Here is a 12,161-nt window from a genome sequence, read left to right as displayed (position 1 = left end):
AAGAATCATCATTTGGGTGGTTCTGTGATTACAGTGGTTGGAATAGGTTGCATAAGGACTTAGGAGACCTGGGTTCAAACGCACCGATGAGCTGTAGTGTGAGCAAAACTGCAGGGGCGATCTTGATCTCCTCAGAGGAAAGCTAGGGGTGAAAATGGACTAAAGAAATGCTTTGTGTGGTGTGGCCTTGGGTTCCTTGCCAAGGGAAGAAAGGTGGGATATAAATGCAACCTAGCAACAGCAGCAGCAGCAGCTTAATGTGCACATTTTGACGTGTCCCTTAGAAAACATGAAAAGTCACTGCACTGTGCAGCTTGAACAAGCGCCTGGGAACCTTGATAGGGTCAGGATCCATAGGTAAATGCAATACCATCACCCACACAGGAACTGCCACAGAGAAGGGCTCTATGGATAAATCTCAAGCCCAAAATTATTATACCCAACTACAGTTTAAAGAGGATCACTGTCCAATCCCAAGAAGGAAAAACTCCTTTCCAGTTGCATCCTACACCCACCTTCACTGGCTGCAGTCTCCCCCTTATTTGCAGTATTACCACGTGAGATTTCTCTAGCTAACTCTGTGTGCTGAATTCCCTGAAAGCTCCCAGAGTTGCACAATTGGTCCTTGCCTGTGGTATGAAGGTGTGTCTCATTCCAGTCTTGTCTGCGCAACAGCTGTGGACTTAAGTTGGACTTAAGAATAGCAAGCATTTATAGCGTTTGACTTCCCCTGGGCTGCAAGTATGTAGCTATAAGCCACCCCTGTATCTCAGTTCAACTGGGAGGGGCTATAACTCAGTGAAAGAACCCCTGCTTTGCATGCAGAAGGTCCTGGGCTGCATTGCCAGCACTTCCAGGTAGAGCTGAACAATTTGTGCCCGAGAGCCTGGAAAGCTGATGCCAGGCCACAGGGCTAGAAAGACCGGCCACAGTGTGAGGCAGGAGACCTTCGCAGCTTTGCCTGGAAGTGCCAGAGATTGAAGCTTGGAGCTCCGGCGGGCCCAGAACAAGCAGGTTGTGTTACATGCACCCTGGTATTTGTCTGTTCAGCAGAGATCTTCTGCGTGACTTGCTAATGATTTTTTTTTTCTGGGTATGCCATGGATCTAACTGTTAGCATGTAAAGCAAGTCCTTTGCTCATTGAACTACGGTTCCTCCCCAAGTCACCCATAAGGCAATGGTGGCTGTGTTGGCCATAAGAAACTTCCAAACTCTGCATTAGGGTCATCTTTTATTAAGACAACCAAAATGTCATCTAAGGAATGCCAGGGTTCTTGAGAACTCTCTATCTCTTAAGCAGGCAAGACACCAGAAAAAATAGGTGGGGATGGGAGGAAAGAACAGACCTGACTTGGTGCTGAAGTCACAACCAACCTATACATTCAGCTACCTGGGTCAGATGATATGCTGCAACTTGTCATGGGCTATTTTTAAAAGAATTCTTGTTTGTGTTCTAAAGCAGCCCTTGCATAACCTTAAAACAACCAATCACCCCAGCCCTCTACCAGCGGCATTGGTTACCAGTTGAAGTCAATTCAAAGTGCTGACACAAACATTTAAAGCCCTATGGAACACCTTTCCCCACATGTTCCTGCCTGGACTTTAAGATCTTCAGTGGAGGTCCTTCTTAAGGAACCATCAGTAAAAGAAGTAAAGGCAGCAATGGTTAGAAGGGCCTTCTGTGTAGTTGCACCCCACTTGTGGAACATGCTCCCCACGGAGATTTGCCTGGCGCTGTCCTTGATCTCCTTCCAGCACCAGGTTAATTTGCCAGATATTTTAATGATTAACTAATGTTAGCTTTTAATATTGTTTTTTTTTAATGTTTGTTTGTTCAAGTCGCTATTGTGTTATAAGGTGTATCATTCCTGTTATAGACTTGAATTGCTGAACCCCTTGTATTCTGTTTTTTATTGTTCTTATTGGTTATTAATGTTATTGATTCTGTTTTCTATTGTACACTGCCCAGAGAGCCCTATGGGCTATAGAGAGATTTATAAATACAATAAATAAATAAAATGGACTGAGTTATATGAATTTGTTCAAGATCCACATAATCCACTCTGACCAGATGTGCTTGATAAGACAATCCAAGTGGTTGTTGCATAGTCAAAATGGTGACCGCAAACATGTGGCAGGCTTGCTGTGGGTTTAATAAGCTACGTAGGGGTATTTGCTCTTTCTCCACAATTCAATATAAATTGAGTTAATTACAGCCTTAAAGCTGCCCTAGAAATTTTAGATTGGATTAATAATATTGATTAGACATCACTAAATGTAAGACACTGCTTATCAAGACTATTTAATGCAGTCTTCCCTAATCTGGGACTCTCCAAATGTGTTGAACTCCCATAATATCCAGCCAACATGGGAGGGTATTTCAGTGAATGAAGTCTGCTTTTTTTACATAGCTTTAAATGTTAATATAATTATCACTGTATGTGTTTCTTGTATTTATCTCTTCTGATATCATTCTTTTTTCACTCCTCCTTACACTCATGTGTATAAATAATCTTCAAGCTCAGAATGACATCCCAGGCATCCGATGAAATGGGCTATGATCCGCAAATGCCCATGCTGTAAAAAACACATTTCAAATGCCATGAGACTCTTTGCTGTTTGTCCAAAAAGAGAAGATAATGAAAGGTCTTCAAAAGCTGCCCTCCTGCGCACACTCGCCTGTGAGTAAGCCCCACCCTCACTGCATGTTGCAGGACTAGCTTGAAATATGCCTTGGATGTGATGCCACAGTGACATTCAGAGAATACCAATTGGTCACACGCATGCAGAAGACCTACCAATTCCTTTAATAAGGTGACAGTTTGGAAGCCGCTTTGGTTTTAGTTCCCGTGAGGCACACATTCTATTTCTGCAAAAGAAAGGAAACACTTGTTCATTCATTCATGCACGCACTTCACCCTTCACCATAAAGCTCTCTGGGCAGCTTACAATAGCACAACAATAAAGCAACAAATTAAAAAAATACAATTCAATTAAAACAGTAGGACAATAAAACAATAAAACTTTAAAGCAGTAGATATAAAACTAACAAATTAAAAGTAATCAAAGTAGCAAAAAGGAAAGAAAGAGAGAAAGAAAGAAGAAAACCATTTTATAAATGTTGTCTGGCAGTTAAAAACTCTCTGAAAGGCAGCAGTGAAACCAATAAACCATTATTAAAACCAATTTTAGAGCATCTTTTTAAAATGATTAAAAAAACTAACAATATCCTACAGAGCAAATACAGAACATCTATAAAATATCTATAAGAATGTAAGAATGACCCTGCTGGATCAGACCTGGGCAATGATCCATTGGTGTCTGTATGCAGGAACAGAAAACAACGCTTGAGCAAGGCCAACAGCACTTAGTAGCACAAAGGATTTTCCAGGCCATCCACTGCCTACCACACCCTGCTAGCATCAGGGATGCTAATGCACGGACCCCTCTGGATCCTTCTGCCTGCTGCCATAATCAGCCCCCACAACAGGCAACCAGATGCCCCCAGGCAGCCCATAACGAGGGCATAAAGCTCAATCACTCTCTTCTGGTGTTTCTCCCTGGAACCAATACTTTGCTCAAAGGCTTCTAGCATTTTCATACACAAGACTCAACACAGACTGGACTAAGACAACATGGAGTCTCATGTTGTCTGAACCTAGCGGAGATAACAGACCATGATAAACAAGCCACAATGTATAACCCAATAACACTCTATGGGCTGTCTTCATGGGCTGTTTGTTAACAAACATGGGTTAAGAAGTCATGGCTTGTTAGTGGACTGGTTTTAGACAGTTTAAACAGTAAGCTATAATCTGCATTTCAGCCACCATTTCATATCAAAAGCCCTTCAGCAAAAATCAAGAACAATAGGAAACATCCAACCCCCAGTCATGTGCAATGGCCATGGAAAGAAAGTCTGTTCTGTCCCTCTGTTCAGCCTTTCCCAACTTGGTACCCACTCAGACATGTCAGGCTGCAGTTCCAATAGCGGCCAGCCAGCTGTCCAGGCTCCCTGGGAATTCTGAGTTGCCGTCGAACACATCTGGAGAGCACCAGCTCTAGAAAGCCTGCCATTTTGCATGAGTCTATGAGCTGTTCCCCTTCATGGATCACTGCCTTGTCATGGCGAAGGGGCTTGTGTAGCTCAATGAAGCTGTGAGCTACGCCGTGCAGGGCCACCCAAGACAGACAGGTCATAGCAGAGAGCTCTGACAAAACGTGATCCCCTGGAGAAGGAAATGGCAACCCACTCCAGTATCTTTGCCATGAAAACCCCATGGACAGTACTAAAAGGCAAAAAGATATGACACCAGAAGATGAGCCCCTCAGGTCGGACGGTGTCCAATATGCTACTGGGGAAGAGCAGAGGGCTAGTAAGAAGGAAGTGACTGGGTCAAAGTTGAAAGGACACTCAGTTGCAGATGTATTTGGTGGTGAAAGTAGAGTCCAATGCTGTAAAGATTTATACTCCATAGGCACCTGGAACATACGATCTATGAATCAAGGCAAGCTGGACGTGGTCAAACAAGAGATGACAAGACTGAACATCGACATCTTAGGAATCAGTGAACTAAAATGGACAGGAATGGGTGAATTTAATTCAGATGACCATCAGGTGTACTACTGCGGGCAAGAATCCCTCAGAAGAAATGGAGTAGCTTTCATAATCAATAAAAGAGTAGGAAAAGCAGTACGGGGAAACGATCTCCGAAATGACAGAATGATCTCAGTTCGAATCCAAGGCAAACCATTCAACATCACAATAGTCCAAGTCTATGCCCCAACCACTGGTGCTGAAGAGGCTGATCAGTTCTATGAAGGCCTACAACACCTTCTAGAATTAACTCCAAAAAATGATGTTCTTATCATCATGGGGGATTGGAATGCTAAAGTAGGAAGCCAAAAGATAACCAGAATAACAGGCAAGTTTGGCCTTGGAGTACAAAATGAAGCAGGGCACAGGCTGGTAGAATTCTTTCAAGAGAATATGATGGTCATAGCAAACACTCTTTCCCAACAACCCAAGAGACGACTCTATACATGGACATCACCAGACGGTCAACACAGAAATCAGATTGACTATGTGCTCTGCAGTCAAAGATGGAGAAGCTCTATACAGTCAGTAAAAACAAGACCAGGAGCTGACTGTGGCTCAGATCATGAGCTTCTTGTTGCAAAATTTAGGCTTAAATTGAAGAAAGTAGGGAAAAGCACTAGGCCAATCAGGCATGACCTGAATCATATCCCTGATGAATATGCAGTAGAGGTGAGAAATAGATTTAAGGAATTAGATCTGATAGAGTGCCTGAAGAACTATGGACGGAGGTTCGCAACATTGTACAAGAGCTAAGTGAAGAGGATCTAAAGAGCCTCTTGATGTGGGTGAAGGAGGAGAGCACAAAAGTTGGCTTGAAACTCAACATTAAGAAAACTAAGATCATGGCATCTGGTCCTATCACTTCCGGGCAAATAGATGGGGAAGAAATGGAGGTAGTGACAGATTTTATTTTCCTGGGCTCCAAGATCACTGCAGATGGGGACTGCAGCCAAGAAATTAAAAGATGCTTGCTCCTGGGGAAGAAATCTATGGCAAATCTAGGCAGCATACTAAAAAGCAGAGACATCATCCTGCCAACAAAAGTGTGTATAATCAAGACTATGGTTTTCCCAGTTGCAATGTATGGCTGTGAAAGTTGGACCATAAGGAAGGCTGAGCGCCGAAGAATTGAGGCCTTTGAATTGTGGTGCTGGAGAAGACTCCTGAGAGTCTCTTGGACTGCAAGGAGATCAAACCAGTCAGTCCTAGAGGAGATCAACCCTCACTGCTCTTTAGAAGGCCAGATACTGAGGATGAAACTTGATTACTTTGGCCACCTAATGAGAAGGAAGGACTCACTGGAGAAGAGCCTAATGCTGGGAACAATAGATGGCAAAAGAAGAAGGGGACGGCAGAGAATGAGGTGGCTAGATGGAGTCACTGAGGCAGTTGGTGTGAGCTTGAGTGGACTCCGGGAGATGGTGGAGGACAGGAAGGCCTGGAGGAATGTTGTCCATGGGGTCGCATTGGGTCGGACACAACTTCACAGTTAATAACAACAACAAATGAGCTGTTGTTGTTTTTAGAAGACCTCAAGGTCTACTGCTTCATAGACACCATTTACTGCATTTTTAAACCAGCAGGTTCCAAGAGGAACCACTTAGGACATCACAGTTTCTCAGGCCCACCACCTTTATCTTTCCAACATATGCAGAACTGTGCCATTTCTGGTCCTAAATTCCCAGTGCCGGCACAGGATGACACACAGCAGCCCTGCTCATGTGGCGTTAACCTGCCCCCACACCTCTAAAGCAAGCATCAGTATGGATTTCTCTGGACTACAAAGCTTCGACTGAGCACCAGAGAGGTTTGCAAGGGTCGCAGTCACTGACTACCTCTTACATCTCATCTAAAGGCCAGTGGAAATGCCAAGGAAGCATACTCCAAATGCAGAGCTCATTCAGCATGAATCTGCCCCATTGGAAATATCTTGGAAAGTGGAAAGCCACTAATGATTGGCATGCGGGTGTACATTTGGGGACGTATTCACTGCAATTCAGTACTGGTCATGCTTGGAGCTTTTGGCCTCTCACATTTTGAGAGATGGCAACTACAGATCCTTCATCAGTGAGCAACAATGATAGTTGCATCTGTAATCCACTGCATGCTTACTTACGAGCAGAGATGTGCAGGCTTGAGGCAGGGCGGGGTATCAAGCAATTTAGTAGGAAGCCCTCTTCCCCTATGGCTCTTTGGATTTTTTAAAAAATCCCTTATTTCCCCTTTCCCCCCAAGCATTTGCAACCCAGTTTAGGAGTAGAACCCACTGAACTCAAGGGGTAAGGTAATTGTGTATGTATCCCGTCCTTCTGCCAAAGGAACCAAGGGGTGGCATGCCAAGGATATCAGGATGCTTCTTCTTCCTCACAACAACCTTGTGAGATTGGCAACTGGGCAAACTTCACCCAGTGAGCTTGCTGTCTCAAGGAGGGATCTGAACAGTCTTCAATCCCACTGTAACCTCCCCTCTCAATTCTTTGAGTCAACATGTATAAATGAACCGTGGATGCCTTCAAACAAATTGTGATGAAAGAATTGGGAAATATTTAACTTGGGAGAGGCAATGGTTCAAAGGTAAGTCACTCAAATATTTAAAAAGATTTCCAAAGCACAGGCTGAGTGTTTGTTTATTGGAGCATCTAAAGGCCATGCAAGATGCCGAATGAATCCACTGCAAGTCCCTCTGGAGAACAGCTACAAGCAGAGCCGCCTGGCTCTCATGCAGTCTCTATCCATTTCAAGGGACTTGCACAGGTGATTCATGTTCTTAAGAGAAGCATCCAAGAGCGCTCCCTGACTCAGTTCCATTTTAGGCAACAAATCAAAGGTGCTGAATAATTCTGCAAGAATTAGTAAGAATAGGGAATTCTGAGCATGTACAGAGTGTAGTTTATGCCCATCCACCATCAGCATGTTCAATCCAACCATGATGTTCCAGAAGCAAAGAAGAGCACTGCAGACAATACCTGCAAAGCAATTCTGTCCAGTTGAATTAAGAAAATAAGGCAAATTCGAAAATACATGACAACTGTGTGTGTGTGTGGGGGGGGGGGGTCTTCAGGATCACATATATTTGACTAGACATAAAACTGTTCCATGATCTTATCCATTGGCTTCAATCCAGAGAGTGCAGAATAGAAGTCAGTAAATTACTGGAGGCAAGTGTGGGGGACACATTATTTTTTTTGCCAATTCCTTCACCGCCTTGCAGCCCTAAATCCTCTGCAAATTGTGTTCCAAAAGGTTAGGATGCCCTCCAAAATAGCAAGAAAACTGGAGCTGGGATATTCCTGCAGTATCTGCACTGCTTCTTGAACAGAGACTTTCTGTTCATGGAACACAGGACTGGCCACTAGCCTAGGACCAAAAGTTTGTCTGTCTTCTTTTCCAAGGCAGGGACTGAAGAATGCATGTTTTCAGCATTGCTCTCTGTAGCTGAAACAGGAGTACCAAACGAAGTCACAAGAAATATCTATTAGTAAATGCTTCTAGTAGCAAAATTTTCCATTGTTAAATATTTAACAGTGTACATTCATTACAGTCTGCTAAAAAGAGGAAAATAATGGAGGACAACAGACTAAGTCATGATTATTCTTCTTTCATTTCAGCATAGGATCCAGATGGCACCTAGACACCTTTTTATCTGTATTTTAAACTCTGCACTCTACCGCTGTTATCAGCTGGATTGCAACATAGCGTGCTCATGTTGCATTGCACTCTTGCCCACACGCAAAGAGATTGGAGGAGAAAAAAACGAACAAGTAAGTCTCAAGTCTTCTGCTTTTTACTTTCTAGCCAGGGCTTTAATTTGAGATTCTAAACAGAAGGGATGGGCCACTTGTGGCCCTTTCGGGTTGCAGCCTACAACTCCCATCATCCCACTCAGTGGGTATGGCTGATGGTAGATGTAGGCAAAACATCTAAAAAGCTCCAGCCCTGTACATGCTTAGCTGGAAGTTACACTGCAATCCTACATGTGACTACTCAGAGGTAAGCCTCATTGAGTTAAGTGGGACTTGCTCTCAAGTGTGTAAAAGCCTGCAGCCAAAGTGGGACTTATGCTTGAATTGTGTTTGAATTTTTGAATGGTATCTCTTTGCTCCTTTCCATGGAAAGGAATGTGCTCTCCTCACTGTTTTAAACAGATTCTTTCCATGTTTCAGCGACACAACTGCACACAGAGTCCTATTATGTTTATCGTGCTTTGATGCTATTCATCCAGTAAGAAAGGTTTTACAACATTCTGCATTTTGTCTTCCCTGAATACACACTAGGACTTGTTGCATTAATCCACACTGGTTTTAAGAAAGACCAGGTTTGTGCCTGTCCATATTTGCAAGAGTAAAACGTTAGGCTATCTGACTATTTAGCACCTGGCTTCTAAAATAGATTTGTTTACCATTTACTCTCTGAGGATACTATCTGCCATGTATAATAATGCAAGTCAGAAAGAGCACTTTAGGATACTGACCGTGCATGTCTACACAGTCCCTCTTCTTTACTTATTCCCAGGTAAGCATCCTAGGATTGCACAGGATTGCAGTCTAACCGACCTAAATACACATGAGAGTGAGCTCAGGTAAAACAAAGAGGGCAAATATGTGCTTACTTGCAGTTAAGTAACTGTATGGAGAACAGCAGCCATTCTGAGAGCTGTTATCTGGTCAGACTAGAACAGACGTCGTGAGCAGACAGTCACAAGTGTGCACGGTGTAAGCAAATGTGTAAGCCACTGACCTTCAAAGGTCACACCAGAAGACTCCCTTTTTGGCCAAAGGGTGGGAGCAAAACCACTTTGATTAAATAAATAATGAGGCATTAGCTTGCTTCCCAAGCAACATTAAGGTCCAGAGAAGAGGAGCAGGAAAGGTAAAGGTAAACACAAGGAAACGTACTTCTCTCTCCACCCAACCCAGTAGATTATGATGCTCTTCCATCCAACGATCTCTCCAGTTAGCAGAATGTTTGCTCATACTTCAAAAATAGACGCCTGTCACAAAGTCATCTTGAATTATTGCTATGCAGCAAGGGGAGGCTCAATGTAACAACTTGCTTCCCGCAAATAATGTTACACTCTTCTTACTCACAAGTCAAAGCAAAGCAAAAAGCAACAGCAACAAAATCCAGCAGCGCAGCCAGGCCAACAGAGCTCTGGATGGCTGCCTGCACTTTGCAGTTTTCCAGTACGCCACTGGTGGGGGCAGAGCTGGCCAGTGAGACTTGCAGTTTTTCACCCTTTCCAGGCATTCCAGGTGACTCCCCTGCACCTTATCTCTGCTGGCAGGTTACCTCTGCAGGACTTCTGTTTTCATATCAACTGTTCTTCAACTGGGCTCTAGTTTCTAGAATAGGCCAAACTAGGAAAATGGCTAGTAAATGCAGAGCTCTGTTTTGTGCAGCAATGTTTTCCCAAAGCTTTGTCCATCTTTTTTTACTTACCTGAAAAAGGGATCATTTAATGAGGACGAGACAACAGAGTTCCCCAGTGCCTTTTGACTGGTAGTGCTATGAACCCCCTTCCTTCCAGAAATGACCCTTTATGGTGCAAAAGGACAGAAGCAGCAGTGGAAATGCACAGGAGGGTTCCAAATTGAAGAGGTCATCCTCTGGACCCTTGTAAAATCCTGTGAATGAGGCCATGCAATTGGGCACATGTAGGCTCGCCTGGGAGCATCTTAACTCTCACCCAGCATCATGCTGCGATCACTAAACAAAAGGTCACAGCTTCCCAGTATAGCGCTCAACCCATCTGATGCTCTTCAAAGCATTCAGAAGGACACATCCATTATTTCTGACGCTTGGCAAAGTTGGCTGGGGATCAGGAGGGCTGCAGCATTTTAAAGGCACCTAACGGAGAAAAGCTGCTCTACCAGTCTTCCTCCCACTGCCCCTACCCTACTATGCTCTAATCAGTAGGACATAATGCAATCTAATTAAAAGAGGAATTTTTTCCCAGGGCCCAACAATGCAGTGCATTACGAACGCTCCCCGCCCCCCTCACTTGTCCAACGAGAAAAGCGGCCAGCTCGCTCCTTTTCCAAGCACTTGCCTAACGAACTCTCCGTACTTTTTACATCTCAATCGCAGGGAGGTGCCCAAACCTTAAACCTTCTAAATATGCAGCCTCAGTGAATGCACATTGCAAACCGTTTCACACTTCCTTGGAATGAGATACAACACCCTACCCCCTCGAACACGCTGGGATTCAACTACCAAGTAGACGCACGCCTGTCCAAAGCAAGTGCATGAACAGCATAATGGAGACCCTGGCAGCCTGCGCCGTCCTTTATTTACCGATTCTCACACCGTGTAGCCAGGCTAAAAGTTGGAGTGGGAGCTGCCAACAGAAGGGTGGCGCCCCGTTAAGGCAAACCTGTGAACTTTTTAAAATTATTTGAGTCTAGAAAACTTTAGAGGCAGAGAAAATTTAGGGGTGAGCCCCTCTCCCCAGGCTACTGCCTCGCCAAAGTGAGGATGAGACACTCAACACAGAAGCTGCCCGATCCCACCGGGAGCCGAGCGCCCCTTCGCCTCAAGCGTGGGAATGCGATACGCTCAGCTCCGTGAAGGACCGGGCGCGCCTGTGAGCCCGGAGCCCTGAACAGCCGCGCCGCGGTGACTCCGGCGCAAAGTCAGGACCGCGCCACAGCCGGTGAGGCTTACCGGAATGCCACCAGCCTTTCTCCGACCAGCGCGGCCACGATCCCAGCCAGCGCGAGCGCCAGCAGCTTCCCCATGAGTCACCCTGATGGCCCCCCGTCTTGGTCCGAGAAGCGGTGCGCAGCGACCCTCCGCCCCGGCCAGCGGACCCGAGGGGAGTTTGCAGGGCGAGGACTTCCCCCGGACGCGCTGCCCGCCACCTGCTGGGCGCTCGCGGCCGGCGCTGCACCTTTGCGCCCGGCTCGCCGCCGCCGCCGCGAGTGGCCCGAGGAGGGAGGCGCGGCCGCGACCCCTGGGCGGAGCGTCTCTGGCGCGTGTCCCGCAGCAAGAGCTTCTTCTCGTTTGCTCTCCAAGATAGGCAGGGGTCCCCTTCTTCCCTGCACGCCGTTGTGGGAGCGCCGTGCTAATGAGCGACATATAAATGTCTAAAACAAACAAACAAACAAATCTGGGTTTTAAAAGCCCTGCACACGCAGCCGACTAGGGCCCCAATCCGAGCACGGGTCCAAACTCTAGTGGAACCGGGAGATGGCTGTTGGATGCTCGATAGAACACCAGCAAACTACCAGAACTGCAGGCAGGGTTTCGAGGAGGGAGAGGAACTAGAGATCAGATTGCCAACATATGCTGGATCATGGAGAAAGCTAGGGAGTTCCAATAAAACATCTACTTCTGCTTCATTGACCATGCTAAAGCCCGTGATTGTGTGGATCACAACAAATTGTGCCAAGTTCTTAAAGAGATGGGAGTGCTAGACCATCTTATTTGTCTCTTGATAAACCTCTGTGTGGGTAAAGAAGCAACAGTGAGAACCGGACATGGAACTAATGCTTGGTTCAAAATTGGGAAAGGAGTACAGCAAGGCTGTTTATTGTCACCCTGCCTGTTTAACTTATATGC

General features: G+C 45.4%; 1 protein-coding gene across 2 annotated transcripts in view; it reads right to left on the bottom strand.

The window, feature by feature from the left end:
* LOC123022598 (serum paraoxonase/arylesterase 2-like) overlaps positions 1 to 11,452 on the bottom strand; it is a 36,494-nt gene extending 25,042 nt beyond the window's left edge. For both annotated transcript variants that reach the window (XM_044428441.1, XM_044428440.1), the window contains exons 1-2: positions 11,265 to 11,452; positions 2,800 to 2,870 (exon numbers count right to left, since the gene is read on the bottom strand). In XM_044428441.1, coding sequence (XP_044284376.1) covers positions 2,800 to 2,870; positions 11,265 to 11,338 — 145 coding nt within the window. In that variant the 5' untranslated portion in view covers positions 11,339 to 11,452. The remainder of the gene's footprint in view (positions 1 to 2,799; positions 2,871 to 11,264) is intronic.
* Positions 11,453 to 12,161: the final 709 nt, after the last annotated feature.

The sequence above is a fragment of the Varanus komodoensis genome, unplaced genomic scaffold, assembly GCF_004798865.1.
Source record: "Varanus komodoensis strain SLA01 unplaced genomic scaffold, ASM479886v1 scaffold2, whole genome shotgun sequence".
NCBI lineage: Eukaryota > Metazoa > Chordata > Lepidosauria > Squamata > Varanidae > Varanus > Varanus komodoensis.
This window is presented reverse-complemented; position numbering and strand designations above follow the sequence as displayed.